This window comes from Leuresthes tenuis, unplaced genomic scaffold (genome assembly GCF_036924035.1).
Source record: "Leuresthes tenuis unplaced genomic scaffold, fLeuTen1.0.hap1 SCAF_16, whole genome shotgun sequence".
Lineage (NCBI taxonomy): Eukaryota > Metazoa > Chordata > Actinopteri > Atheriniformes > Atherinopsidae > Leuresthes > Leuresthes tenuis.
Genome location: NW_027325370.1, coordinates 8,421,989 through 8,449,611, shown reverse-complemented (window position 1 = coordinate 8,449,611; position 27,623 = coordinate 8,421,989). Strand labels below are relative to the sequence as shown.

The following is a 27,623-nucleotide window of genomic DNA, read 5'->3' as shown; positions in this document are numbered from 1 at the left end:
ACTACCTCAAAACAGCAAATCTCTGCCATTGCACGGCCAGCTGCAGACTAATGTCTTATCACAATAAGGAAAGCACAGCTGTCTCTTTTATGGCAGCTCAGTTCCATTAAATGATGACAGCTTGCATGCACAAAAGTGTGATCCCTACCAAGTGGAATGCAGCCATCGGAAATACATCTGTACTTTTCATCCTGCGACAAGTCAACATGCTTCCTGTGAGAAAAGTCTTTTGGTTTTCAGCACCTGTAACAAAACTTCGGTCCACAGAACATTCTTCCTTGAGAGTTTTAAAGGCGGATTGTATCAAACAATTTTTGTCCCTCTGTCAGCAGTAGTTTTGTCCTGCCATTTGCCCATGGACAACTTTTAGCCCAGCACCTTTCTGATAGTAGATCATAAACACCGACCTTATGTGAGGCGAGAAAGGCCTTGAGTTACTCACATATTTTTGCTGGATCATTGCTGCTCTTGGAGGTCAGTGGAAGGTCGACCCCTTTCTCTATTTCTCAGTAATGTCTCAATGTGGATTCTCAGAGCCTTAGAAGTAACTAATACCCTTCTTTGACTTCAGTATTTCAGTCACTGCCTTTCTGATTTCTTCCAGTGTTTCTTTTGATTTTGACATGGTGTATTTCTCGTCCCTTCACCAATTTCTGAAACTGATCTATTCGAGTGACAGCTTGATTGAGCAGGGCTGGTAGTAATCAGCCCCGGGTGAGTCCAGCTGCAGTAAGTCATTAGCGCAGTTTGGTGGATGTAGCAGTGTATTATTTGGAAATAACTAATGTGAGATACATTTGTGCAGTTTCCTGGTACATTGGTGCTGTGTGCATTATGTCTCCTGTGCCTACTGGTCCTCATTATATTTTTGTAGAGCTGTGCGAGTGAGTGAGTAGTTGTGAGATATTAGTGGGAGGGGGCAAAAGCAGCAACAGTAGTCCATAAAGCCTTTCCCCTCCCTTGTGACTCCCCCTTAGAAGCAGGGTGAAGGAAGAGCACTCTGTTAATTCTACTTCCTCTTTCTCCCTCTTCAAGGACACCTGTCTTGTCCAAGGGTCTCCATCCAGTCATGGATCCCACGAAGATGGGCCTCGGACGGTCCATTGCTGTGCTGACTTCAGGAGGAGACGCCCAGGGTAAGAAGCTGATGGAGTTTTTTATCTTTAATCACAATTATATTATGGACTAAAACACTAAACAAGTCCCACCATAAGTGGAGAGTTTGTTGGACAACCTCAGTCCCTGCTGATGAAACTGTGAGCAACAATGAATCCTAAGAGGCTGCAGAAGTATGTTTTATGAAGACCAGTGAAGAACTTTGACTGAATGGCAGCTTCAGCCCAAAAGGCACCTTTTTCTGAGATGTCAAGCAAGAGCCGACTATTGAACTTTGATGGATGTGTGGCTATAAATCTGACTTGAAGTCACAAATGTGAATGACGAATTACAACTTGGATTCAATGCACATTTGAGGTTTAATCTCTTAAAAATTTTTAATTAAATGGATGATTTAGACTTTTCACAAGTTAAGTTTGATCTAACATTTTTTTTTTTTTGGTTTGAAAATATGATTAGACATCATTCTTCCATCAACCAATTTTTCTTTTGTCTTCTAAGAAAATGTTGCAAGCCTTCTGCTCAGACCAGTGTCCAAACCATTGTATTGATCCACTTATTTAGCCCTCATTAGTTTCCTTATTTTACCTCTTTAAGGCTAATTTTAGAGATGCTGACCTTTTTCTGGTATGGAGGAAAGAAACGCCCACCCACCACAGCTGCTGTCTGCTGAAACAAGAGCTGGAGCATGCCAGCTTGTCACAACACAAACTCTCTTAGTGGCCTTTAGTGTACAGATATCCGGGGTGAGAGGGCTCACAAGATGTACAGTCCCCTAAACTTTGCTCCTGTTCTTTTCCACATGACTATTTTTGTCTTATCTGGTGCCAACATGTAGGTCACTTAAAAGGCCAAGATGGTCCTGTTCATAGTGGCTATCTGACAGAGAGCGTTAAGGAGAATCACACTTGCCTTGCATCTAAATTAAACATTTGTCACAGGTGATGTTTGTGTGTCTCAGGTATGAACGCTGCTGTGAGAGCCACTGTAAGAGTTGGTCTTTACACCGGAGCCAAAGTCTACTTTGTTCATGAGGTATGCTCTGCATGCAGGTGACTGTACACCAACTCACTGTGGTATCGCACACAAAACTCGCCTGTTGTTAAGAAATGTACGTATTGTGAATGATAATGGTGTATTTGTGCTGAAGGGCTACCAGGGCCTGGTGGATGGAGGAGAAAACATACGTCCTGCAACCTGGGAGAGTGTGTCTATGATGCTTCAGCTGGTGAGTGAGCTAAAGACGCGTGCAGAGACACGAGCTGTGTACATGAAATCAAATCAAAGTACATTTATAATCTTATTCCATGACACTTTATTGCAGTCTAGCGACAGGGAGACGCAAGTAAAATGAGAAGATGGCACTTCAAAACCCAAAAAAGCCTTGAAACGTTTACTCCCCTGTTCTCAATCAAAAGCATCCCCCGCCCGCACCTCTTTTGTCATACCTATAAGGTCAAGTTTTAGTTTCACATTGGACACCATCCATTTGACCCATCCACTCAACTCTCTTCCTCTGTGGATTTTACAGCTCTTCATATATGCAAACTGATTTCCTGGAGCTTTTCTGCTAGAGTGCCCTGAGGGTAATCCTCTCCCAGTGCAGGGCCAGCTGTAAACGGCTGAATTCAGACTATTTTTACCCACTTTTTCACCCAGGTGCAAAGGGATGGTTTCTTTTTCTTTTTTTCTTTTTTTAATTGAGGAAGTGGTAGATTTTGACACACTTTGAAAGTCCTTGTTCACTGTCTCGCCGCTCTTATAAAACATGACCGTCGTCATGAGACAAAACAGATGACGGATGTCTTTAGTCTCTGGTGAGCTGAGGTCTGTTTTGAGTTATTGCCTCTTTCTCTGAGCTGTTCAGTGCTGTTTCATCCCATGTTTTTGGTTCTGTTTCTCCATGTTTTGACATTCATTGGGAATTATTTGCTGATGCTGCTACTTGTATAAGTCAAAGGGAGGATAATTTTGTTTTGCTTCTCATGGCACCACAAAGACTTGCTTCAGAAGATGTTCCCATGTGTTTTCAGAAAATATGCAAAACTCAGTTTTCACAGGAAATAATTTTCCTAAAAACTATATGAAATTATTCAAGCACAGACTCATTGAGCCAGTGAACAGTGCAACTGTTGATATGAAGAGATGAGTTGCTGTTGTTATGGTGATATGTTTTATTTTTTTCTTTTCTTAAATTTTTAGTGAATTGACCCTTTAACCTTGAACTATTCTGGAACATTGAGCTTCCCCCAAGCCTCAGAGGCTCTGATAACTCGATACTCCAATTTCTTTTCTTTGGATGGTGACATTAATCAGCCAACCCTCTGACTGAAGGATGGTGGAGTTGCATTAAGACTGAAGCTCATGTTTCACATTTCTGTCATCTCTGTTGTCTAAATAAAGCAGCGTAGCAGTGGAGAAAAAGCCTCTGTACCCACAAATGATGTGACATCACTTGATTTGAATTTAAGGCTTCGTAACGAGTTGTTGTACACTTTGCTGGCTTAAATGTATGCATTCCCCTCATTGATAAACCTGCCTGCCTTAAAGGCAGGATATGTTTGCACATCAGTAACTTCTCATCTCGGTGTGTGTGTGTCAGGGTGGGACTGTCATTGGCAGCGCCCGCTGTATGGACTTCAGAAGCAGGGAGGGTCGAATGAAGGCGGCCTGCAACTTGGTGAAGTTGGGCATCACCAACCTTTGTGTGATTGGAGGCGATGGTAGTCTGACTGGAGCCAACCAGTTCAGAACAGAGTGGAGCGGCCTGCTGGCTGACCTGGTCCGAGCTGGTAAAAAGACTAATGAGCTGAAAGAGATGGAATATGTCAAATTCTTAATTTTTGAATTTGTAATTTACTTTTTTGCTTCTACTTTTCCAACTTATAAGTAATCAGATGTAATTATTTAATTTCAAAGACATGGCATGAACCAAATAATTATTTTTTTCTTTTTTAAACAAAAAATGTCTTGATAAATAGAAATATCTTTATGTAAAACCCTATTACAAGATCTTTTTCACACCTTTATCTTTCTATATTTGCCTCGTCATTGCAGATAAAATATCCTTTTGTCTGCAGATAAGATAACAGACCAAGAAGCCAAGAAATCCTCCCACTTGAACATTGTTGGCATGGTTGGCTCTATTGACAATGACTTCTGTGGCACTGACATGACCATTGGCACGGATTCCGCCCTGCATCGCATCATTGAGGTGGTGGATGCCATCACTACAACTGCACAGAGGTAAGATTTGGTTGCTGTGCAGCCCTTCCCGTACATACAAAATTTCTTTCGTTCATTCAAATGATTAAAATGTATAATTTAAAATCTATAGCAGCAGTAGTTTCTTCTGCACCTGTACAGGCAGAAAATGATTCCCAGCGGTAGCAATTTTTGATGAAAACAAAAGTAAGCGCAGTCTCAGTCCAGGTTGTGTGTGGCACAAAAAGCTTGTCCCATGCTGTTCTTCAACATAGTGAAGAAAAATGTTCAATGGATTAACTAATTCATAGGTTGTTGTGAGTGTATATACAGAACGTGCAGCTATGAGTATGTGACCGATCCCTTTTAAATTGTATAAAATGCAAAATGTGTTCATCCACAGCCATCAGAGGACATTCATTCTGGAAGTGATGGGAAGACACTGCGGGTCAGTACCTCGATTTGTTTGTGTGTCCACGTGTGCCACTGCTTTAAGACATAATGGCAGTTTTGTTTGCCATTAGTGTTTATCCATATTACGTGATAAAGATTCATCCACAAATACAACCTAATCTTCTTTCTAATTTCAAATATTTTTATTTCTAGATGGCTTTATCCTAATCTAAGTTCTTATGCTTTATAAAATCGATTAATTCAGGTATTTTTGTGTCAAAACAAAAACGTGTATAACTTGATGAGCCCATTAAACCATCTTAGATTTAATTACAGTGTCAGTTCAAGTCCTTCAGGGAACCTGTTGCATGTCATCTCTCCTCTGTTCCCCCTATTTCCCGTCACGACTCTACAGCCAGCAACAATAACAAAAAAAGGTAGAAAAACTATATTAATACCCCTGTTTGTTTTTTTTTTGTTTGTTTTAGGTCACTCCATAAATCAAATTAAAAATGCAAGATGCTTTCAAAACCGTTTGTTTCACTGTAAAAGTTGTTGAATTTGAAAATTAGTTTAAGATTCAATGGTTCTGCAATGCAAAACGCAACAGAGAAACCAGAAAACGTACATAGTTTCAGTTGGTGAAGTGATTGAAAATGAGTCAGAACAGGGGTTCCAGTTTAAAAAAGAAAAACAGCTGTTCCTTTCTATTATAATGTTGCTGTTTCTTTAAATGCTTTTATTTATTTTTTTTCTGACACAAGCCCAGCATATCAGCATCTGCAGAACAAAGTGGTACATCGCCTGCTATGAACATGCATGTTTATCTATGCCTGAACTGCATACAGACTCTGCTGGTTCTGTTTTGTTTGTGATCAGGTACCTGGCGCTGGTGACAGCTCTGGCCTGTGGTGCTGACTGGGTGTTCATTCCAGAGATGCCACCAGATGAGAACTGGGAGAACCACTTGTGCAGGAGGCTGACAGATGTGAGTTTGTCTTTATTCAGATGGCTGCCTACGCTTGCTGTTCACACATGCCTATTGGAAGGCATTTACATTCACATTGTCTTTCGCTCGTTTTTAGCAAAGGGCCCGAGGTTCTCGTTTGAATGTGATCATTGTGGCAGAAGGTGCGATTTCCAGAGACGGCAAACCAATTACTTCTGATCAGATCAAAAAGGCAAGCTCCCCTTTATGTAGTCAGAATTGTATGGTGTTATTCTGAGCTGCATTGTCAAAATTCCAAACAAACTGGGCTCATCTGTCTCCAGCTGGTGACTGACAGGCTCGGCTTTGACACCCGCACCACTACTCTTGGACATGTCCAAAGAGGAGGAACACCCTCTGCCTTCGACAGAATCCTGGTGACTGTCTCAGTTGAACAGCAAATATCAAGCGAGCAGCTCTGTCTTTGCCTGTTCTCATGCACATCTTGTGTGTGTGTGTGTGTGTGTGTGGTCCAGGGCAGTAGGATGGGTGTTGAAGCAGTGATGGCGCTGCTGGAGGCCACGCCAGACACTCCTGCTTGTGTTGTCAGCCTGTCTGGGAACCAGGCAATCAGACTGCCCCTTATGGAGTGTGTGCAAGTGGTAAAGTATTTTTACCTACTTTACTTTCCGAGCGTCCTTCCTATTCCTCTTCCTCACCCCCCCCCCCCCTTTTTTTTTTTAATAGACTAAAGACGTGACTGCCGCCATGTCTCAAGGCAAATTTGAAGATGCGATCAAGCTCAGAGGAAAGTACGTATTGCCATCCCAAATGTCAAATTATTTGTATTGAATTCTGAAAATTGGGCTGTGCATGACATGAGAAGCTCAATTCAAAGGCTGTTTTTAGTTTCAGTTTTGTAAAATTTTATAAAATGTAAAAATATTTCACTACTTATGGCAGAAAAGGAAAGGTTACTTTTTGTCATATCTAATGTTCCTTTTACTTCAGCCTTTATAATGTGTAGTCTGTATTATGACGGTGATTAAAGTCGAGTAGGTCCCAGTGACTTAACGAAGGATATTTTGTTTTGTGGTTTGAAAACATGAGCCAAAACTCTGGAAAAACTATAAAACCTAAAATTGGCTGAGGTGAAAATAAGCCGTTTAAAAAGTTAACTACATTTTTAATTGAGCTGATAATCTTGCTCAGTCAACCTGATTTATGACTTGCAGGAGTTTTGAGAATAACTGGAACACATACAAGCTGCTGGCTCACATAAATCCTCCAGATGTTAAGGTGAGCTCCCTCTGTTTTTTGCACCAGACTCTTTCCACTGCTGTTATTCATGTAACAGAGACAACATTTTACATTTACAACTGACTCCTCAGCTGTCTTTCTTAATGGCAGAGCAACATCAACGTGGCCATAATGAACATTGGAGCTCCCTGTGCTGGAATGAACTCTGCAGTGCGTGCAGCAGTCAGGATCGGCATCATCCAGGGTCACAGCATGTTGGCCGTCCACGACGGCTTTGACGGTCTGGCTCACGGACAGGTAACCGATCATTTCCGTCATTGTTTCAGACCTTGTTTTGTTATGACTCCTAAGAGTCAAGGACAGCCACATTGCTGCTTTTTGTAAAGGACTTTATGGTTGCAACCTTTTTTGCGCTTTTGTGATATCTTGCTCACTTTTGAACTGAGAAATGGCAGGGAAAGTAACAATGGAACGAGAGTAAGACATTACTTTTATCCTTTTGTTTAACATAAAGTCTGTCATAAGATGTGTCATGATGTGCTGGATGAGAGCAGAGCAAGGTACAAGCCATAGATGTATAGATGCATTATAAGGGCAAAAACAGTGCAAGAACAACGTACTGTGCTGCATCTACAAAGTCCAACCATAGTTTATCACATACAAACTGAAAGTGAACATGCAGTGCTTCTACACTTTATCTTGCATAATTGGAGCTCTGATCTGGTTATATTAATGATACTGTAATCCCACATCTCATTTGCATTATCTGATATATAAACTTTTTTTTTTTTTTTACATTTCACATAATACATATTCTAAATTTACCAACACATTGCTGTATGTTTAATACTCTAAATGCTTATCTTTAGATTTTGGTATTTAAAGACTAAGGTTGGTTGTTTTGACTCTGCAGATTGAGCCTATCACATGGAATTCGGTGTCTGGCTGGACTGGAAAAGGAGGTTCAGTGTTGGGCACAAAGAGGTGAAAAATCTTTGTTCTGTTTTTCAGTGAAACTTTCATTTAGTGGTATAAATACAGTCGATGTGATTTACTTTTTACTGTTTTTCTGGGTTTCCTAAAGAACTCTTCCAGGCAAACTGTTGGAGGAAATCAGCCAGAACATCGCTAAGTTCAACATCCATGCTTTGGTGATCATCGGTGGATTTGAAGTAGGATGGCATCTTTTCTCCTTTTTTAAGATCTCCTGTTAGAAAAACGCAAAAGCAAATTAACCACCCTCCCTCCTCCCCCCGCTGCAGGCCTACGTTGGAGGCCTGGAGCTGGTTCAGGCCAGAGAGAAATATGAGGAGATGTGCATTCCTATGGTGGTCATTCCCGCCACTGTCTCCAATAATGTCCCCGGCTCTGACTTCAGCATTGGTGCCGACACTGCCCTCAACACCATCACCTCCGTGAGTGACCCATACACACACACACACACACACACTCGCATACATGCACAAAAAACCCAAACGGCATAACACATTTCTGGATTTTTTTTTTTCTTTATTTCAGACCTGTGACAGAATCAAGCAGTCTGCAGCTGGAACAAAGCGCCGAGTGTTCATCGTTGAGACTATGGGTGGATACTGCGGCTACTTGGCCACCATGGCAGGTCTGGCTGCGGGAGCTGATGCTGCCTACATCTACGAGGAAAAATTCAGCATTAGAGATCTGGAGGTAAGCTGGGCGACCATGAAAGAGCAGGTTTTCACTTTATAGCTCATGATATTGTTGACATCGGTGTTGTTTTTTTTTAAAATGGAAAAACTAAGGAATCCTTTATATTCTTAAAACTTTCATCAGGAAAAAAAATGTCTAAATACATTTTACCTGAAAGAAAGTTCAAAGTGCTGCATCTTTTATTTGTTCGTAAAATGATCTGCAGAGTCTGAACGATGTGTATGAAATTTTGCTCACAGACGAACGTGGAGCATCTTGTGGAGAAGATGAAGACGACAGTGAAGAGAGGTCTGATTCTCAGGTAACTTTCTTCTGGGGAAGGAAAACGGTTGAGGCATATTGTTCAAATACCAGTGGTCTGGACACTCGCATACTCCTGAGAGGACTTGTAAGCAATTCAAACCAGTTAAAACACATGAGGTTCTTGTTTAATCATTTAGCAGAGCCTTAATCATGATTTCAAAAATACAAGTTCCTTTTATTCTATCCTTTGGTCACAGGATACACAAACCAAGATGTGTTACAATAGAACAGGCACACATAAAAAGAATAATAGCTAGATTCTGTTTAGCCATCCTAGTTTATTACTCTACGGGAGTCTTCAATTAAACAGCGGTCATCGTGATGTAGGTAACCCCTGTTATCTCGTGCGATGAACATACAAAATGTTTGCATTAAAGGGGCCTCAGTTCATATCCTGATAAGTATGTCAGCTGCGAGTCCACGTCCTTCAAATTGACAGCAAAAATAATGCGCAACTGTTCATTCTTCAAAAGGAATGAAAACTGCAATTCCAACTACACCACTGACTTCATCTTCAACCTGTACTCGGAGGAAGGCAAAGGAATCTTCGACTGCCGTAAAAACGTCCTCGGACACATGCAACAGGTGGGAAAGTGTCTACAGGCACTCTGAATAAAAGAAATTGATTTGATCTTTGATTTTTTTTTTTTAAGAATTGTGTCCTAATTGCCTCTCTGTCCATTGCAGGGTGGCACCCCAACACCCTTTGACAGGAATTTTGGCACAAAGATGGGTGCCAAGTCTGTTCTGTGGTTGACTGATAAACTCAAGGAGTGTTATAGACATGGTGCGTGAACATAAAAAAAAAAAATTCAGCACATTTGATGACACAAACTGATCAGCTACAACATTAAAACCACAGATAGATGAGGTGAATTACTCTGAGCTTCTTGTTATAAGGACACTCTAAGGGGTGGGAGGTAAAGTATAAGGCTGCAAGTAAATGGCCAGTTCTTGAAGCCGTTGAGGTGAAAACCTAAAGATCGAAATGGCTGAGAGTACAAATAGTATGTGAACATAGGAATAGTACTGGCACTGCTATTCCCTTTCAGCAGAATAATCACCCTGTGCCACACTGCAGGAACTGTTCAGGAGTGGTTTGCGGATCATGCTGAAGAAATCAAAGTGTTGACCTACAAAAATCCCTAAATCTCAATCAGGTCAAGCATCTGTGTCGTTCTGGAAAAACAATCCCTGGATGCCTGTAATAATTAAAGGATCTGTTGCCAAGCAGGTCTTGAATATTAGGCAGATGGTTGTAATGTTTTGGCTTATCAGTGTACAACACAAACTGCAAGTGTTGGACGTACTTATTATCATTATGACAAACTTGGGACTGCACTGTATGTTGCATTACATACCCACATAATGTTCTTTGGAGATTCATATTTTTATCCACTGCAAGAGATGATTACATGGCAGAGAAACAGTTTAACTTTGTGGGTTGTTTAGGTCGTATCTTCGCCAACACACCGGACTCCGCCTGCGTGCTGGGCATGAAGAAGAGAGCGCTCACCTTCCAGCCTCTTGCTGAACTGAGGGCAGACACGGATTTTGAGTAAGCTGCACATCTGCCGAGTGACTCACTGAGAGGAGTACAGCATCAGGTGAAATGTCGACTGATCCTCTCTGTTTACTTGCAGGCGCCGCATCCCAAGGACACAATGGTGGCTGAAAATCAGACCCATCATGAAGATCCTGGCCAAGTACGACATCAAACTGGACACGTCTGAACACGCTGACATGGAGCATGTGTTCAATAAAACTGGCTCCTTCAAGAAGTAGATGCATGAGCAAGGGGGGGGGGATTTTTCTCTGTTCCATTAGAAAATTGTTCTTCATCTCCATCTGCCTTGATAAAAGAGATTTTCGTTGGTTTGTGGAGAAGACTAGATCCTTACTCTAGAAATGACAGAAGCACTTCCTGCGTTAGTTGAGAACACACAATCTGGTCATGGTCCTATGTGGTGCATACATGTCGCTAGATCTTGAAGCAGCCAGATTAAAAACCTGTGGTCTCTAAAAGTTAACGGTCAACACATCGATTAATCACTCCATTTTTTGCCAAACTCATGAATCTTAGAGACAGTTGAAGCTGCCTGCAGGATCTCTGAAGTACTGACCCGTTTTTAAAATCCTCTTCGGATATCTTTTAGGCATTTTAATGTACTCTGATCTAAGGATAAAAATACTTCTTACAGAAATGGAACCTATTATCAGTCCTGAATTTTTCAAAATGTGACACACTCACTGAAATGACCAGACCATTCATACGTCTGTGACTGAAACTTATCTGCTGCTTCAAATCTGGTTGAGCTTGCAGCTGAGACTTTTTAGAACAGGTTAAATAACTTAAACATCACTGACTCATTGTAATATTGTTGTTAATTACTTTGCAGTTTACCATTTTGGCTAGATGGAGGTAAAAATGTAATTTTTTTTTTTTTCAAAACTGATCTCGTGCATATCCAGACTTTTGTGAACCAAGATTGACTTACAAAGCAGCTTTGATGTAACACATGGTACAATAAAGATGTGCATAAATACAAGAGAATTGATCTTTTTCTTCTGTTATACCAACATTTCTTGGAGGTGTGGAGAAGACTCATGGTGGAAATCAAAAAGTTTCAAGGCAAACGTATGGGCTGTATCACTGCCAGAGACTTATTTGTTTTATAACTCTCGTTCACTGACATGAGTTGATCTAAAAGAGCATATTTATAGCATGTGAAGGTGTCCTACAGCAAATGTAGTATGACATTGCAACTACTGTTTCCTAACTTCCACTATCTAACAAAAAAAAAATGTTGAACCATTGTCATCCACACCACCAGTATACATTTTGGCTGACATTGTTTATCAATCGTGATTATATCTCAAGTTGGGCAAAAACAAGAACCGATTACACCACAAGTTTCTCTTTTCTTTTGTTTCAACACAAGAAGTCAGAGTACTACACATGAAAACCTGCTGGTAATCACGAAGCACCCCTTTCCACTCTTACATTCAGATATATTTTTTTTATTTCTAGAGTGTGCTGCTTTAAAAATAAAGAAGTGCAGACAACTACAGAAAAAAAATCAATGAATTTTTTTTTTTAAACAGTTAACATAGAGAAAATTATAAAAATGTAATGTAGTTTTAATACATAATGCAAAGTGAAAGAAACTACTATCAAAACACAGATAAAGGATCAACATAAAAGTAGAATAGGGTATCTTTGGAAATGTATGATTTAGTGCTTCTTTCAGTGTGATTTATAAACTTATGGTTCGAAATACTTTTAGGTCAATGAGTTCTTCAGTCTTGTTCCTGCCTATGGGAAGATAAACATTCATATAGTATCAGATCATTTAGTCACCTTGGCTTTAAAATGCGACTTTAGAATGAGAAAGTGAACATTTCTTTTTAAAACACACAAAGAAGACAGCATAGGTTTGTGTGTCTAACTAAAATGAATATATATTTTTTAAACATAACATTTGAAATATTGTAGAAAACTACGGGAAAAAGGAACAGGAAATAGTTTCAGCAAAGGTCACCGAAAACTCGCGGTGGCAGCTGGGACGTTGGCGGACTGTATGCCTGCGCTGAGGAAAGGTGCATGTCCCCAGTGTCCGCTCCGGTCGCCCGGTTAGGAATGCGCCTCAAGCAGCCGGTGTATGGTGTAATATTTGATGAAACGCCAGCAGGGAGTGTGGTCTAAGAAGAGTCATGGTTTGGCATCGCTTATACTATTAGTATAATAGCGTGCGAGCTTGATTCATTGAGCTAGCTGTCGTTAGCCTGCTTCGTTGATTCATCTTACGCTAGGTCGCTAGCCGGCTAGCTAGCGTGTGAGCTAGTTGTAGTGTGCTGCTCGCCAATCCAGACGACCAGGAGACAAGCCGACTGACTGCTGAACACAGCCGGTGTTTCGGAGAGAGGCGGTGGTGGCAGGCGGGGGCCGGGAGAACGCGACGGGGTGGAAGTGAGTCAGGAGCGGCTGATGAGTTCAGATCAGAGCGGAGAGCCGCCGCTGCTGCAGGAGGAGGCTGATCCCGGACCGAAGACCGGTGGGAAGGACGAGGCTCCGCTGGGGAGCGAGGGAGGGTCAGGCGGCATGGTGAGTGAGGCCTTCTTTAGCAAGCTAGTTAACTAGCATCTGCTCACGGGAGACCTGTTCGCGCAGTACGCCGCCCTCTGCGGGATGACCAATGTTGATGAGCCAACCGCTTAAATCAACCAAAACAATGCTAATGTTATACAAGTTAATGTCAGTTTGACTTTGACGTTCTTGCGTTTTGCGTAACGTTAAGCCCCGTGTGTGACAGCGCTTAGTCACAAAGTAGTGTTGTGACAACACTCTCGACAGACACCGCACACACGGCAGCGCTTGAGCGGCCGCTTGCAGACGGTACAGGCAGTTAATTGAACACAGTGGACATTAGCCGCGGCTCCACTGCTGCCGGCTAACTGTAGCATAGCCACTTTAACAAGCACGCTCATTAAGTAGTTTGCTGAGTAATCATTAGCTTGTAACTTAAGTTTGACGCAGCCGTGGAATGACGATACCGCTACACGGAGCAGAGGAGCTCTCATTTGGCTGTTTGCAACTTGTATGCCATCGATGCTTCGATTATATACTGAACGATATACGTTCATACACTGTAACGTTATGTGTTAGCTAATCGCTGAAATAGCGGACCTAGCTAGCGCGGTGACATGCGTTGCATACACTTGGCCTGTGCTGCGCTGCGCAGTCAGCTGACACTGCTTGGCCCGCTACGGCCTGTTACACTGAAGCATGCATTGTCACCATGTGTCAAGTTGCACAGCTCACAAATGCCCGTGCTTGTTTGAACTGTGCAGAAGCCGATCGGCTCGTTGCATCAATTCTGAACTGCGGGGTACAGAGAGGGGTGTCGTGATGCATGTTGTAACTGGAAGCTGCTGCTGTCAGACCGATGGTTTCTACAAAGGGGATCTGTCAGCAGGTGGCAAGTAGCAACGTTAAAATGGGAGGCTGGACGAATTGACAGTTAGTGGAAAGCTGTCACTCTCTCCCCATTGGGTTAAATAGGTTTGTTCACAAACAGTCTACACCAGGGCTTCACTTTCTTGGGGAAAAAAATGACATTGTTGAATGTAATTTTTCTGCAGTAATAAAAAAAAATCAATGATTAACAGGAAAATACTGGTGTTCATTTAGTAGGGATCAAACTAATTATGGATTACCTGGCAACAATTACAAGGTGCTGCCGTTATCTCCATCCTTTCTGTTATAGAAATGGTTTCTTACAGCTAATGTTGCGTTTTGTTTTGAGCTCAAATCTTCCCCTTTTGTTTTCTTCTGGGTCTTTGCTCGTCTTGTTGCACTCGGGTATATTCTGTAGTTATCCACAAGCAACAAAAAAAGTTTGATAGATAAAATATTTACATAAAACTCTTTAAATCCAAGAACCCTGGTAAATGTGATTCAATTATGCTGTCAGACACTCTTCTCTTATTATCCACAGGAAGTGATGAATGTGGGTTTATTTGCCTTACTTGTCACTTTGAACATCGCGACTGTGGCATACAAACACATCGTGATGTAAATGCTCGAAATACATATTTTGCTGGCCTAAACGGTATACATGAAATACAGTATGTGACCTATTATTGGCCACAGATCTTTGCAGGGTCAGGGTTTTTTATGCCAGAACACAGCTGGCTTGATATGGGAGACTCGGATCCAATGATTGAATAGGATGCATTTAAAATGCATTAATGATGGTGAATCTCAGATGGAGCGTTGGTAACATTTTGCTGTTATGCTGCTTTATCCACTTTTATCAACACATTAATGGCAGCTGTCATTTTGATTATGTAAAATGTTTCTGATAACGCTCCTGCTGCAGGTTATTAGGGTAATGGCGGCTTTCTTTTTTGACAGAGGTGCAGCAGTATGCAGATGTTCTTGTCCTCCAGAGACCACACAGTTTTTTTTTTCCTCAGTATTTGGTTAAAGTGGTAGTGGAAGCAGCAGTTATTGTGGTGATTAGGTCTAACCTAAATGTTCTGTCCTACATGGCATTGATGAAGTCTGTAGTTCATGTATCTTCATTTATTTATTTTTTTAACCTTTTCTCCCTGCTATTACTTGTGTCAAATTAGCCCCAGTTATTTGAGTTCCTCACAAAGAATAAGTACTTTTGAGGCCTGGGTTGTGAATGCAACTCATTCGAATCTGTGCAGAAAAATTGTGTTGACCTGTTGCCTTCCAATTACCGCCTCACACGCAAGATATTGTCCACTTTGTTTTCTCATCTCTGTGCATGTTTGGAAAAGTTGATGCGGCTGCAGTGCAAGCCTCCTGATCCTTTTTGATGTAGTTATGAGTTAGAACTCGTCTGATCGTGCAGTTTCTGTTTTGAAGGTCACCTCAAAGGGTGCCGGTTTGAACCCAAATGCCAAGGTGTGGCAGGAGATGCCCGTGGCCCCCAGCGAGGCCGTTACCAGCAGCCCTCATTGGCCTCCCCCGGACATCAGTGAGGGTAAGATACACTTTTGTCAACTGAAGGAAATAGCCATCACATAACACAAACTGATTTTTCTGTTTTTTAAAGTTTGACTAAAGTTTATCTGGAGAAACTTGACAAAATGGCATGTATGTCCCACCCATCACACAGTAATGAAGATGTGTTTGGGGACTTAAACTGTCTGCTGTTGTTTCCGAATCAAACTTTTCACTTTGTCCACAGATTATTCTGAGCCTTTGTCTGCTGGGTGCAAGCAGTACACTGAGGGATTCACGGCTCTGGATGACAGCAGCTCCACAGCAACAGCTGAGATAGCAGTTAATGGAATGGACCCTCAAGAGTTGGGCTTTTCCCCCGCCGAGTCCACAACGGGGACCTCAGGTCAGTCACGTCACATGTAGTTGTCTCCACACATTAACTGGCTGCTGCTGCGGAGATTAATCTGTTTTCAGTACAACTGAAAGTGATAAGGTTAGGGTGGGATGTGAGTGTCGCATGCAGTGAGATAAAGTTTGAGCTCTGTAGTGTCAACAGCCTCCACCACTTTGACACAACAGGAGTTTTTTTCCACTACAGTGTGTGAACAGGCACCATCTGGTGCTAGGTTCGTGCCTTAAGGTCCAGCTTAATGTTGTGAAACATCAAAGGTAAATTAGTCTTGCAGCCAGATGAACATTGTTCATACAGACTGTTGGTCCACACCTAACCATTACAGCAGTTTGTTTGATTTGCTACATTTCCATGATCATTGCGTTTGACTTGAGGAAGCCGACTCTCCTCCTTGTACAACAGTAAAACCAGTTGCTCCCTTTTGTTAGATCAACTTTGAGGGTTTTCAACATGTCTTCCCTGCTATTTAAATACAGGGAGAGGAGTGGAAGCACGTGTGAATGTAACGCAGTCCCGAAAACACCGCTGCTCTTAGAGTAATTTCTCTATGGATTGCTTTCTGAGGCGTAATGCAACTGCTGTTTTCTGAAACCCATTATTTCAAATGGCATATACCACATGCTGAGTCTGTAGATACGCCAAACGAAGCGCTAGGTGAGCGAGTTTGTGTGGAGGCAGCGGTCAAAGTTCAACTAAGCTGAACTTTGACCGCTGGATAAAGCGACCGAAACCCACAATTATGGCCAGTACAATATCGTATGTCTGAATTCCCTCAACTATGACACTAGTTTCCACTTGTTGAAAGAGATTCTCATCAAACAGGGTATTTCAGATGTGCTGTAACTATCAATCAGCTTGTTCTTAGGAGACGATATTAAGAGCAATTTACGGTGTAAAGTGACACAAATCCACTGGAAAGTGCCAGTGGAAAATGTGAAGGTACGTGATGTCTTGTTGCAGCTTGGTATGGGAGCACCATCTTGTCAGGAACATACAGGAACTTGTTGTTGGGGTTTCTTCTGTGTAAAATGCAAAAGGTAAATATTTTGTCACCATTCAAATTGAATAATTTTTAAAACTTTTGATGGAACAATAAGGGCCAATAAATTCAAACTGCTGTGCTGCCACCGGAAAAAGAGGGAAGAGAGTTGGTATCTGAATGTGTGCGTGGGTGAAACCACATTTAGGTGAGGCTGCTTTGCTGTGATCTGAGACCTGGAGGAACAGGATGGGAACTGTGTGCCTGGCCTCAATACAAACCCCAACATCACATGCTCATGGTCCTCGGCGTGTTATATCCGGGGTTCAGCAAGCAGGCTTGGATGCTGCATGTCTGATTGCTGTTACGTTACATCCCCCTGCGACTAACCTGTTAATACCACTGTGGTTTAGATTTGCGGTTGTTGTAACCGCTCTGTTTTGACGTCAACTTCACATCCTGTATTTGACTCTGAACTCTCTGACGCCCCTAAACAGTGCACCGACTCCAGCAGCAATCTGTCCTCAGACCATTAGACTGGAAAGATTGCTACTGAGAAGATGCTTTCTCTTTTTTATGAACAAGCTATTCCTCATCAGGTTTATTATATGATTTGGTTTTCAGAGCAGAAGTTTTGTATTCATTGCTCCTTAGCCAATAGCTTGTTTAGCCACACCACAGTTAGTACAGTCCTTTTGGGGAGCTCTAAGGATTATGATGGTGTGAGTTTTGTGAAAGGACGACTGTAGTGGCAAGTGGATCATTAGTTTGATGCTTATAAAAGGGTGTCAAACATAGACATAAATGATCACTTCCAACTAGATAAATTACATCAGAAGACAAGGTCCTTAAGATTAAGTTAAAATGATGACGTTTGTAACCAGGCAATCTTATGAAAACTCATTGTGTGATCACAAGTTCAGTTGCATTATCTGCAAGGAGTGTGATTCAAATTGTGACGCTTCTGGAAGAGTCATGAAATTTAGGCCAGATTACTCTCCCGTCACAGGACTGAATGTTGGCAAACCTTAATTAGTGAGGAATCATTTGTTATTACTGTAATATCATGTTGTCCCTTTTCTGACCACTTCATTTTTTTGTCCTCTGTAGATTCCAAAACTGAAGAACAGCCGATCTCCTCTGAGAATCTACGAGAGTCTCTGAAGAAAGAGCTGGAGTTTTATTTCTCTCGGTAAGGAGCAAACACACAGAGCTACTGTAAAGCGGTTTTCACACATGCGCTGCGAACCCTGAAAGGTTTTAGAGACGTCTCAGACGGGTGGCGGAAATGTCCGCAGCACTTGCTTCTGACTTCTTACTGAGATCTTTCAGTGTGCAGTTGAGTGAAATCTCTGTAAGTTAAGTCTGTGAGACAACGGGTAAACATGGCAAGTCTGCTTGAATATTTACTGCAAGTGTGTGTGCAGATGGGAGTTGCAGCTTCATTCCTGTTTCTGCTGACCCGTGTGTTGCTTTCCACTCGTTCAACACAACCGGGAGCCTCATCTCCTGTTCTTCGCTATCACTACACCACGTCCCGAGTCCTGTAGGCTGACTTTCCCCCGCACCAACCCTGACATTTCCATCCTTTGGCGTGCATTTCTAGCAGAAAGTCTCCAGCTGTGAAGCACATATGTGAAGAGCAACTGCGGGGATAAAGTCTGGAGCAGATTTTCTCCATATTTTTCCCCCGAAAACTTCTCTGCTGATGATGTGTGAAAACAGCTTTAGTTTTATTATTATTTTGTCTCAGTATTTCACAAATCCAAACGCTAATCTGCACGATTCTGTTTTTTTTTTTTTTTTTTTTTTTTGAATGCAGAGAAAACCTTTCCAAGGATTTGTACCTCATGTCCCAGATGGACAGCGATCAGTTCGTCCCTGTTTGGACTATAGCCAGTATGGAGGGCATCAAGGTTCTCACCACTGACATGGATCTCATCCTGGATGTGTTGAGATGTAAGTGAAAGGTTGAGGTGGATGGCTGGTTTAGATATCTGTTTATAGATATGGCTACACTGACATTTTTAAATCCCTCCCTCAGCCTCTCCTATGGTACAAGTGGATGAGAAGGGGGAGAAGGTGCGTCCCAATCACAAGCGGTGCATTATCATCTTGAGAGAAGTCCCTGAAACCACACCTGTCGAGGTAAACCGAAGTCGTGCATGTGCTTAGCAATGTGTAACGCTCGAGCCGAATTGTTAATCATAGTCTGTTTAGCTGAAATTAGATGGTCTTTTGTCTCAAATTAACAGGAAGTGGAGTCGCTTTTCAAAAACGACAACTGTCCAAAGGTGATAAGTGTTGAGTTTGCGCACAACAACAACTGGTACATCACATTCCAGTCTGACACGGATGCCCAACAGGTACAGCTGGTCCCACTTCACCGATTCATTCCTGTGTTTTTTACTGTGTTGAAATTCAGGACCTCGGATGACCCTGTGACTCTTTTAATATCTTCCAGGCATACAAGTACTTGAGAGAGGAAGTTAAAACATTTCAGGGAAAACCCATCATGGTGAGTCAAAGAAAAGCTTGTCAGTTTGGAAAGACCCCTTTTTGTTAAGCTTTCATTGTTTCATGCGTTTTTCTTTACATTTTTTATTGACAGGCCAGGATAAAGGCCATCAACACGTTTTTTGCAAAGAATGGCTACCGTAGCATGGACAGCAGCCTGTACGCTCAGCAGTCACAGAACCAGTCCCAGTACAGCTCTCCACTCTACATGCAGCATGTCTATCCCCAGCAGCAGTACCCAGTCTATGGCATCGTACCTCCCACCTGGCCACCTTCGCCAACACCCTATTTTGAAACTCCTCTGGTAAGAATGATTGTACTTGCTCTCTTAACGAGGCGGCACACCCAGGCCTGTTGCGCTTATGAAGTGTTAAAAGAAATGACTGAATTTTTTGGCCACTGTTTGTTTCAGACCAGTTACATTGGCACCTTTGTCAGCTGCAGGTCTGGTAAATTCCATCGCTTGGGACTCTGCTTTTTCATTTGGCTTAAAAATGAAATGTTCCAAATTGTGATGCTGTCCCTAAATACTGATCAAAATGCATTGAGTCCGATTTTAGAGGCAGAGTTTGTGCAGAGAATGGGGGCAAGCTGTGGAAAATGGCATTTATTAGTTTCATTCGGCTATTTTTGTACAGATGAAAACCACTAAGATGAATCAAAATGATCGTGTTCAGCTTGCACTGGATTTACTACAGTAGCTCACAGTGTACCAGTCTTATATTTAATATGCACAGAGCTTCTTCTTGTTGCAGTGAGGTCTTTGTGACCCGTGTAGTCATTAGTTGTAGGAATCAGCTGTGTCAGAGAACTGTGCTGCAGGTTTTCATGGTCGTTTTTGAATTTCAGTCCACATCAGGCTCATAGCAAGTAATTGCCTCGTCTTTAAAGTGAATAAGTTTAAATTTTGATGTGTTTTCTGTACCTCATGCAGATTCACAGGGCACCTGTATTGTAAGTAATAGAGTCATTGACTTCAAGAAAGAAGTGAGAAAAAGAAAATGCTCCTAAAACTAAATTAGTTCAAAACCATATCCTCCCTGCTGGTTTCCATCTGACTTTCATATTCTTTCCAGTATGACTGTGCAACAACTGGTAGTAAATTGCTTTAAGAATCCAGCCAAAACACGTCTTTCAGACATTTCATAGGAAAAACGTTGACTTCATCAGCATTCGGTGCAAATGTAATGCAGGAAGTTGACCTTGTTAGCCACCTGTTTTGCGCCAGCTGTAGCAGAAACCCTGAGCAGTCACTGCCACCTTTTTTTCTGTGATATCTGAGTGAATTCAAATGAGACTTCCTCTTTTTTTCTGTTTGAGTCCTCATCACTGTGCACACAGTTTTGTTTAACATGAGTTCTTTGGTTGGTGTGCAGTTGTCCTTTGGATGCATACGTGTAGGGCTGATGATACTGAACATTTATACGCAAGGTCCTTGAACTGCTACAGAGTAAATAACTGCGTGGATTGTTACATGAAACTGGATTAGTAAAAGCTGCCTTTCTATTTGAGCAGGCTCCGTTTCCCAACAGCGGCTTTGTGAATGGATTTGGCTCTGCTGCGCACTACAAAACGGGCACCACTGCTCTTAATATCACCCGCCCATTCAACAGAAACCGGTAAGCGCTTCTTCTTCCTGTCAGCCTTTTAAACTGTAAGTTGAATCTGAGCCTGCAATTTGCATAAACATTCTCCAGTTGGGATGTATTATTTACCACTCGTGTCCTTGTTTGCATGTTAAGTAAAAACTGTGAACATCAGATCATCTACAATGCACTGCTGTCTCAGGATAATGTAACCCCCCCTCCCCGCCTCTCCAGAGAACTGCTCTTCACTCCCTGTCTTCTTACTGTCCCCACAGTGTCCCCCTCTATTCAAGAAAGAATGTAATAAATGCCTTCAGGTACCGATATTACACTGTACAATAAGCTTCATTGCTACACTCATCTCTTACCATACTGCAGCAGTCAAATGACAATCCATCGCAGGCAGTTAGATCTTTTTTGTTCATTTTGCCATATTAACCCTCTTCATTGGTGTGACGAAGCAGTGTTTACAAAAAAAAATTCTGGATTTGTCATGTCATGTGATCATTGTCAGCTGAGCTTTTGCTTTTTACCAGTGAAGGTTTCTTTTAGCCCCAGAAACATCCTCTTTGCATATGTATGCACACATTGTAAGCCCCCCCCCCCATCGTAACTAACCACCCATTTTCTTTTATTTAAATTTCTTGAATGCTTCCCCCATCATTGACTGTATGGCCGTGGGCCATGAGGGGTTATTTGCTATTACACAGAAAGACTGACTGTTAAGAGTTGAGTGTTGGTCATCTTTGCTTAAACTGACATGACGACTTGTATGTTACTTACAAAAAAAAACCTGGCAAAGAAATGAATCAGACCTGATGATGAGATCATGATGCGCATAGAGGGACAATTGGGGATGGAGTAACTGGCTTTGGTTCTCTCATTTTCTTTCTATTTTTTCTCTCTGTCTTTCCTTTTCAAAGTGGGTTACTTCGCTCCCATCCCAATGAGCGTTCAGATTATGAGATCTGAGGGTCAAAGACTATTGTGAATATCAATATATCTGAATAGATATTTGCAAATAAAATGAGGTTTTATTTGTAGTGCCCAGCCAGGTCTTTCTTGGGTGGTGTCAGCTCTGCTCCATAGTCTCCATTGCTTCAACCAATCATGAGCACAAACTGTGGTCTAAGAATGACCTGCATGTCTACATTCAGTCTGAGGACACAGCATGCCGTCCCACAAAGCTGTCCAGTTTCAGTTGGTGCCACCAGTGTTTCCTTTTGAAATCATATGCCTGTAGCTGTTTACTCCAGTTGGCGCTGCTATTAAAGTGGATTTCTTTTGTTTCATAAGTAATATAAAGAGAATCTCTACCTACCATATGGTGATTTAACATGTCATCTCCTGAAGATGAAAAGGCTCTTATACACCAACGTCAAGATGCAGCAGTGGTGGCAAATGCCTCACTGCTGGGCCTCATTACAATCTCTAGTGTTCAAATTAACACCCAAACGTGCTGTAAAGACTAAATCCAGCTGCAAGCTAAGATGTACAGCCGACACCAGCACGAGAGTCCATAGCTTTAAAGTGCAGACGAGAGCGGTTTCCCTTGTATGACAAAAAAGAGAAACTGGAAGATGGCTTTAAAAAAGCAGGAGGGTGGGTTTGGAAGGTTGAAGTAATGTCTGCATCAAGTCAGCATAGTGCTCGCTCAGTGAGGCACGTTTTACTGTGTTCAGACTGCTCAGTAACCTATGTTTCAATCCCAACTAACACATTATGCATTTTTTGTATGCTTTCATTTGGATTTTAAGCTTCACACAGTGAAAAGTAACAGTAATTTCCACATCAACATGTTGTGGTCATTCATTTCACTGAATAGCCAATCAGAGCGATGTCTCCCTCTGTGACTGACCCAACGCTGAATCAGCTGAAAAGAAACGTTGACGTGGTCCAACAGAGCCGACGGTGCGTTGCCCACAAAAAGAGAGACAGAGTTCACTGGCCCTCCTGGTGCCTCCTGGTGTATAAGAGCAGCCCTAACATGACTTTGACCAACAACAAGAAAAACTTTTTGAAGTGTTTTCGGCACAATTTTCCATCTACTTTCAGCAATAACGGGTTTAAAAAGCTTATGACTGTAATGCCCTGTAGCTTTTTTTTTCAAGTTCAATAGGAAGCACTGGTTGCCAGTTTGTCTTTGGAGCATTTCATTTGCAAATTGCCGTTAATCCTCCTCCCTTGCTGCAACAGAAACCATGTGAAGCCCCAGGTGAGGACAAGCGATGTGTCCCCATCATCTGTAACACCTGTCCCACTGGAGAGTCTGACTGGGCTGCGCAGCCCGCAACCTCATGCCTCCGTTGTTGCGGCCGCCACCACTAACCCAGTCCAGACAACCGCTGACCTGAGCTCGGCATTCTCACATCTCTCCTCTTCCTCCTCGTCTTTGGATCCTAGTGATGACGGTGGCATGGCTGGGCGTGGAAGGTGAGCGTGGATGGTTCACAGTAATGGTTTCTGTTTGCAGGCTGTGATTCGGATCAGTTCATGCACTTACAGGTCTACTTGTAGCAGAAAGCCGGTTTAACTTTAATGGAAATAAGAAACCAGCTTTCTGTTTTTTTTTGTAGCTTTCTCTCTGCTCTGAATGTACTTCTCTGCAATTCTTTTGTATGTCTAAGTTTACTGTGGTGTTTTCAGAATATAAATCTTTAAATGATAAGTAGAGGTCATTACGCAGAGACCACGCATCCTTGTTTGAAAATGATCCACAATCCAACTTTAACTGACACACTTTGTCTGGTCTGTGTAATTTTAAATCAATCACACTGTTGTGTGAGCCATCAAAGTACATTTAAAATCAACTGGCCTTTTCAAATAGAGTTGCAATCCAGAGAGTAACAGTAACACAGCATGGAAATGCGCTGACTGAGGCAGAGACACTGACTCGCACGTTTTTGTGCATTTCAGACGGAGCACAACCTACAGAGGAACACGGAGGAGGCGAGAAGACGAGCGGAACACGGTAAATGGCAACGTCTTGTTCCCACTGAACTTATGCTTTGTTTTTAGAGCGTGAATCTTAATTGAGATCCAGCCTTACTCCTTTCCAATTACCCTTTCTCAGAGGCCCGTACCTTTAGCTGAGGTGAAGGTTTCTCCTCCCAAGTTTGATTTGGCTGCCACCAATTTCCCACCCCTTCCTGGCTGTGTTGTCAGTACACAAGGAGAGCCAGTGCTAGAAAACAGAATGTCGGATGTTGTTCGTGGTTTGTACAGAGACAAGGTAAGAAACTGTGTTTTGAGTCCTGCTTCACTGACTGGATTGTTGAGATTTGGACTTCTGAGGTATAATCTGTGTGACTGCTTGCATTTTATAGACAGAACAAACCAATAAAGAAGCCACTGTGAGTCCAGCTTCAGGCCAAGCTCCTGCCGCAGAGGAAGTTGTGGCCGTAACAAGTCCTCCTGCCCAGGCAGCCACAAAATCCACCACTCAACCACTCGGACCTCAGGGCTCCAGGTATGATGAGCTCAGTAATTCCAACTTTGAATTGAGGATATTTTGTATTTTGATTGAAACACTTGTTTTAATCTTTATTATTAACTTGGATGCCTCAAACCTCTGTTATGACAGTATGACTCGTCAGGAGAAAAGGGTTGATCGGGCAGAGCCCCCTGCTCCAAGAGCAACTCCACGCACACCAGTTCAAACTACGGTCAATTCCTCTGCCGCCGCCGCCTCCTCCTCCTCGCAGCCTGCGCCTAGCTCCAGGCCTCAGCCTCCTGCTGCCTCCACACCGGCACCACCCAGCACGCCGGCCCCTGCTACAGCCACTATTACGACCCCTACACAGGTAGATATCTGGTACTTTGGCTGCCAGTAATTGAGCGTAGTTGTCTTCCTGATGATGAGATCTTTTGCGCAGAGAGGGAAGTGAGGTAGTGAAGTAACGGGCTTTGGCTCTGTCTCCCTCATGTTTATCTCTCTCTCTTTTGTTGTCTCTTACTTTTTTTTCTTCTCTCTACTCTGTCCCACCACAAGTCCAGAACTTTCACTCCTACCCCAGTGACTGTCAAGATTATGAGATCTGAGGGATTGACAAGAAGATATGATGAAAATAAGTGTATTGATGTTGCCAGTTTATAAAACCGTGTGACCCTTTCTCCCCCTTTTTTTTTTGTAACCCCTGCACATTGCCTCAGGAGCCTCGCAAACTCAGCTATGCCGAAGTGTGCCAACGGCCACCCAAGGACCCTCCCCCTGCCGCCCCTGCTCCAGCTTCCTCTGGCACGGCGTCAGGCCAGCCGCTACGTGAGCTGCGCGTGAACAAGGCTGAGGAGCTGGGCTCCAGCAGTAGCCCCGGAGACAAGCAAGAGAAAGGCCACGACAGGGAGGGTGGGTGGGAACGCATGGAGAGCCGACCACCACGTGAACGTGACTCTCAAGGTTACTACCGCAGCAACGGCCCCAGAGGAACAGGGGGCCTCAAGTTTCGGGACCAGCGGCGCCCGCCTCCAGCCCGACGCAGCTCTCCTCAGGGAGGCTACAGGCACACCGGCAAAGAGCAGAACATCCCACCTGTATCGCCAAAGTAAAAACTTGATATGAATAGAAAAGAAAAAAAAAAGATGTATGAATATATACATGGATATATATAATTATATAAAAATGAATAACATAAAAGCAACAACATTATGGTAGCCACCTTCCCACCTGGAACTCGTCCAAACAAAAGCTTTTAAAGGACTTTGACATCCAGGACTTGAGGGCAAAGTGACACTTGAAGAACTTTTAATGAGCGATTTTGAAAAGGAAACAAAAATCTCGTTTGGCCTCCAGCATTATGCTTAAAAGAATTTAAGTGCGATTTATCTGGAAGCCGTTCGTTTATGCTCTGCTAGGGAGAGGTGGGATGCTGGGCCATGCAAATGGCCCTCTACCTTTTTTTTTTTCTTTTTTTTTTTTTTCTCCAAGAATAGTTGTTGGGTCTGCAAGAACAATATGCACTAAGACGAAAAGAACATGCATATACGTCATGTACAAATACAAAGATATCACTAACAAGCAACGAGACATCAGTTTTTTTTTTTTTTTTTTTTTTTCCTTGTGTGCTTAGGTTTGAAAGTATGACTGAAGGGTTGACTGATGTCTGTGTGTGCATTGATTGTGAAGCAAAATGACTGAGGTGCTGCAGTGTGCTGTTGCACTGATGTAATGAAATGGATGACTTTTTGATTTTTACGGCAGAGATTCTGAATCATTGTACCAAAATTGGACAGTGTGCTCTTCTAATGTATATTAATGAAATGCGTTCTAAATGTGGTTTTGATCCTGGTTCACGATTGGCTTAAACGCCGTCAGACATTAGAAACTGTTGATGTACACCACTGTCATCTGTGTGGTTTTGTTTGAAGCCGAAATGCCCTTTGGGGCACACACTGGCCTATTAGCCACGGTGAACCTGCTAGCCTGGTCCAAAGTTTTTTCATGTTGAGTTTTTATCTCCGTTTATCTGAACTGTTTTAGGTTTACCCACTGGAATGGATTCAGGAAATCGTTCATGTTGATAATCAGTCAGGTTCTCTGTTTACATGTCTGTTTGGGTAGTAGGTTGATGTTTCCATGAAAAAATGTATAGGTTGATGCTAAGATTTGACTGTTCAGTGTGCCTGGTGGTTCAGGTGAGGTTCGGCTTTTCTATATCATCACAGGATATCCAGGTTAAGCTTATATCTGTGAAATGTTCATAACGGCGGCATAATGTCAGAAAATAGATTGAGGAGTGCTGTTAGTTAAGGATGATAGCTATATGATATCTTGCAGCCAAGTCGTGGGTAAAAAGAAAATGGGACATTTCATTTTCTCGTGCTACGTGCCAGCAGCCTGCGATCATAGAATGCTAGAATAAGATTTTTATTGAGATCTGCTAAATAATTTAGTCTTTGGGAAACTTTTTGACTCAGTGAAACTGGATTTTGAGAAGCTGTAGAGGTGTAGATGCCTATGCTATATTGTAATAACCCTTCACTAGAAATGTGTGTGGGAGAATGTAATTGTTCTAGTACTGAACTTACAAGAGAGAGGCTTTCAGCAGCAGGTTATCACCAGATTTATTTTTTTTTCCTGCTTTAGGGTGAGTTTGCTGGCTTTTTTTTTCGTGTTTTTTTTTCTTCTTCTCTTTTTTCCTATTTTATAAAACGTTTGAAAAACAAACAGGTTGACTAGAATTTGAAGTTTGACTCACTGTATGTATTGCTTTTTAAATTTATTTATTTTAATTCTAATGCGCAACGCTTTTCTCCCAATCTTGGTAGGCTGGTTTCCCCAAAGTTGTGTGAAATTGCATTGGCACAATAAAATCACACATGACATTTATAATACTGATTTGAGATGTCAACCGAGAGGAAAAAAATACTTGATGCATTGAATTTGGGTTTAATAATGCAGTAAATGAGTATCCAATCACTGGGGCTGGTTTATTTTGTTTGTTTCTTCAGTAATAAGTATGAGCAGCTAGTGATTTAGAATGATTAAATAAATGCACTAACTTTTTTTTTTCTTTTTTTTTAAAGAATCATACTCATGAGTAATGTGAAATAATTTTAGAAGCATATGGTTGATGTTGAAAGGCTTGCAAATACCTACAGGAATCGCTTTGCCCCTGCAATATGTTTTGGTTATTTTCTGTTAATTTTGGGTTGGGGTGGCAACAGGAAATGTAGTAATGGATCAACCAAGTGTTTGAGACACAATCTTAGAACTGTACGAAATGTCACCAAAAATAAATTATTTTGATTTGGCTTCCCAG

General features: G+C 42.1%; 2 protein-coding genes across 3 annotated transcripts; both read left to right on the top strand.

The window, feature by feature from the left end:
* The first annotated feature begins 1,051 nt into the window (after positions 1-1,051).
* LOC140272002 (ATP-dependent 6-phosphofructokinase, muscle type-like) lies at positions 1,052-10,680 on the top strand. The gene is made up of 22 exons (XM_072367304.1): positions 1,052-1,136; positions 2,078-2,151; positions 2,267-2,344; positions 3,719-3,908; positions 4,197-4,362; positions 4,724-4,768; positions 5,593-5,701; positions 5,799-5,894; positions 5,986-6,078; positions 6,178-6,303; positions 6,389-6,453; positions 6,877-6,940; positions 7,052-7,198; positions 7,815-7,885; positions 7,986-8,073; positions 8,164-8,316; positions 8,420-8,584; positions 8,827-8,888; positions 9,364-9,475; positions 9,578-9,677; positions 10,343-10,448; positions 10,534-10,680. Exons 1-22 carry the CDS (start codon positions 1,070-1,072, stop codon positions 10,673-10,675), a joined length of 2,319 nt encoding a protein of 772 aa, XP_072223405.1. The 5' UTR covers positions 1,052-1,069; the 3' UTR covers positions 10,676-10,680.
* Positions 10,681-12,459: 1,779 nt separating this feature from the next.
* On the top strand, positions 12,460-27,615 carry larp4aa (La ribonucleoprotein 4Aa). Of its 2 annotated transcripts, XM_072367953.1 has the most exons (17): positions 12,460-12,995; positions 15,291-15,408; positions 15,616-15,774; positions 17,873-17,954; positions 18,585-18,721; positions 18,807-18,910; positions 19,018-19,128; positions 19,227-19,280; positions 19,374-19,583; positions 20,795-20,898; positions 21,141-21,182; positions 23,062-23,298; positions 23,782-23,836; positions 23,939-24,097; positions 24,192-24,334; positions 24,449-24,668; positions 25,018-27,615. In XM_072367953.1, exons 1-17 carry the CDS (start codon positions 12,879-12,881, stop codon positions 25,408-25,410), a joined length of 2,445 nt encoding a protein of 814 aa, XP_072224054.1. In that variant the 5' UTR covers positions 12,460-12,878; the 3' UTR covers positions 25,411-27,615. The 2 variants fall into 2 exon arrangements, with proteins under 2 accessions (XP_072224054.1, XP_072224055.1); XM_072367954.1 differs by lacking the exon at positions 21,141-21,182.
* Positions 27,616-27,623: the final 8 nt, after the last annotated feature.

Excerpts from the sequence above, each read along its gene's own strand:
- larp4aa (XM_072367953.1), top strand. The coding sequence starts at position 12,879 with ATGAGTTCAGATCAGAGCGGAGAGCCGCCGCTGCTGCAGGAGGAGGCT. Across the intron at positions 23,299-23,781 it reads GGCATGGCTGGGCGTGGAAG|ACGGAGCACAACCTACAGAG; the intron begins GTGAGCGTGGAT and ends TGTGCATTTCAG. Across the intron at positions 23,837-23,938 it reads GAGAAGACGAGCGGAACACG|AGGCCCGTACCTTTAGCTGA; the intron begins GTAAATGGCAAC and ends ACCCTTTCTCAG.
- LOC140272002 (XM_072367304.1), top strand. The coding sequence starts at position 1,070 with ATGGATCCCACGAAGATGGGCCTCGGACGGTCCATTGCTGTGCTGACT. Across the intron at positions 5,895-5,985 it reads CTTCTGATCAGATCAAAAAG|CTGGTGACTGACAGGCTCGG; the intron begins GCAAGCTCCCCT and ends ATCTGTCTCCAG. Across the intron at positions 9,678-10,342 it reads CAAGGAGTGTTATAGACATG|GTCGTATCTTCGCCAACACA; the intron begins GTGCGTGAACAT and ends TGGGTTGTTTAG.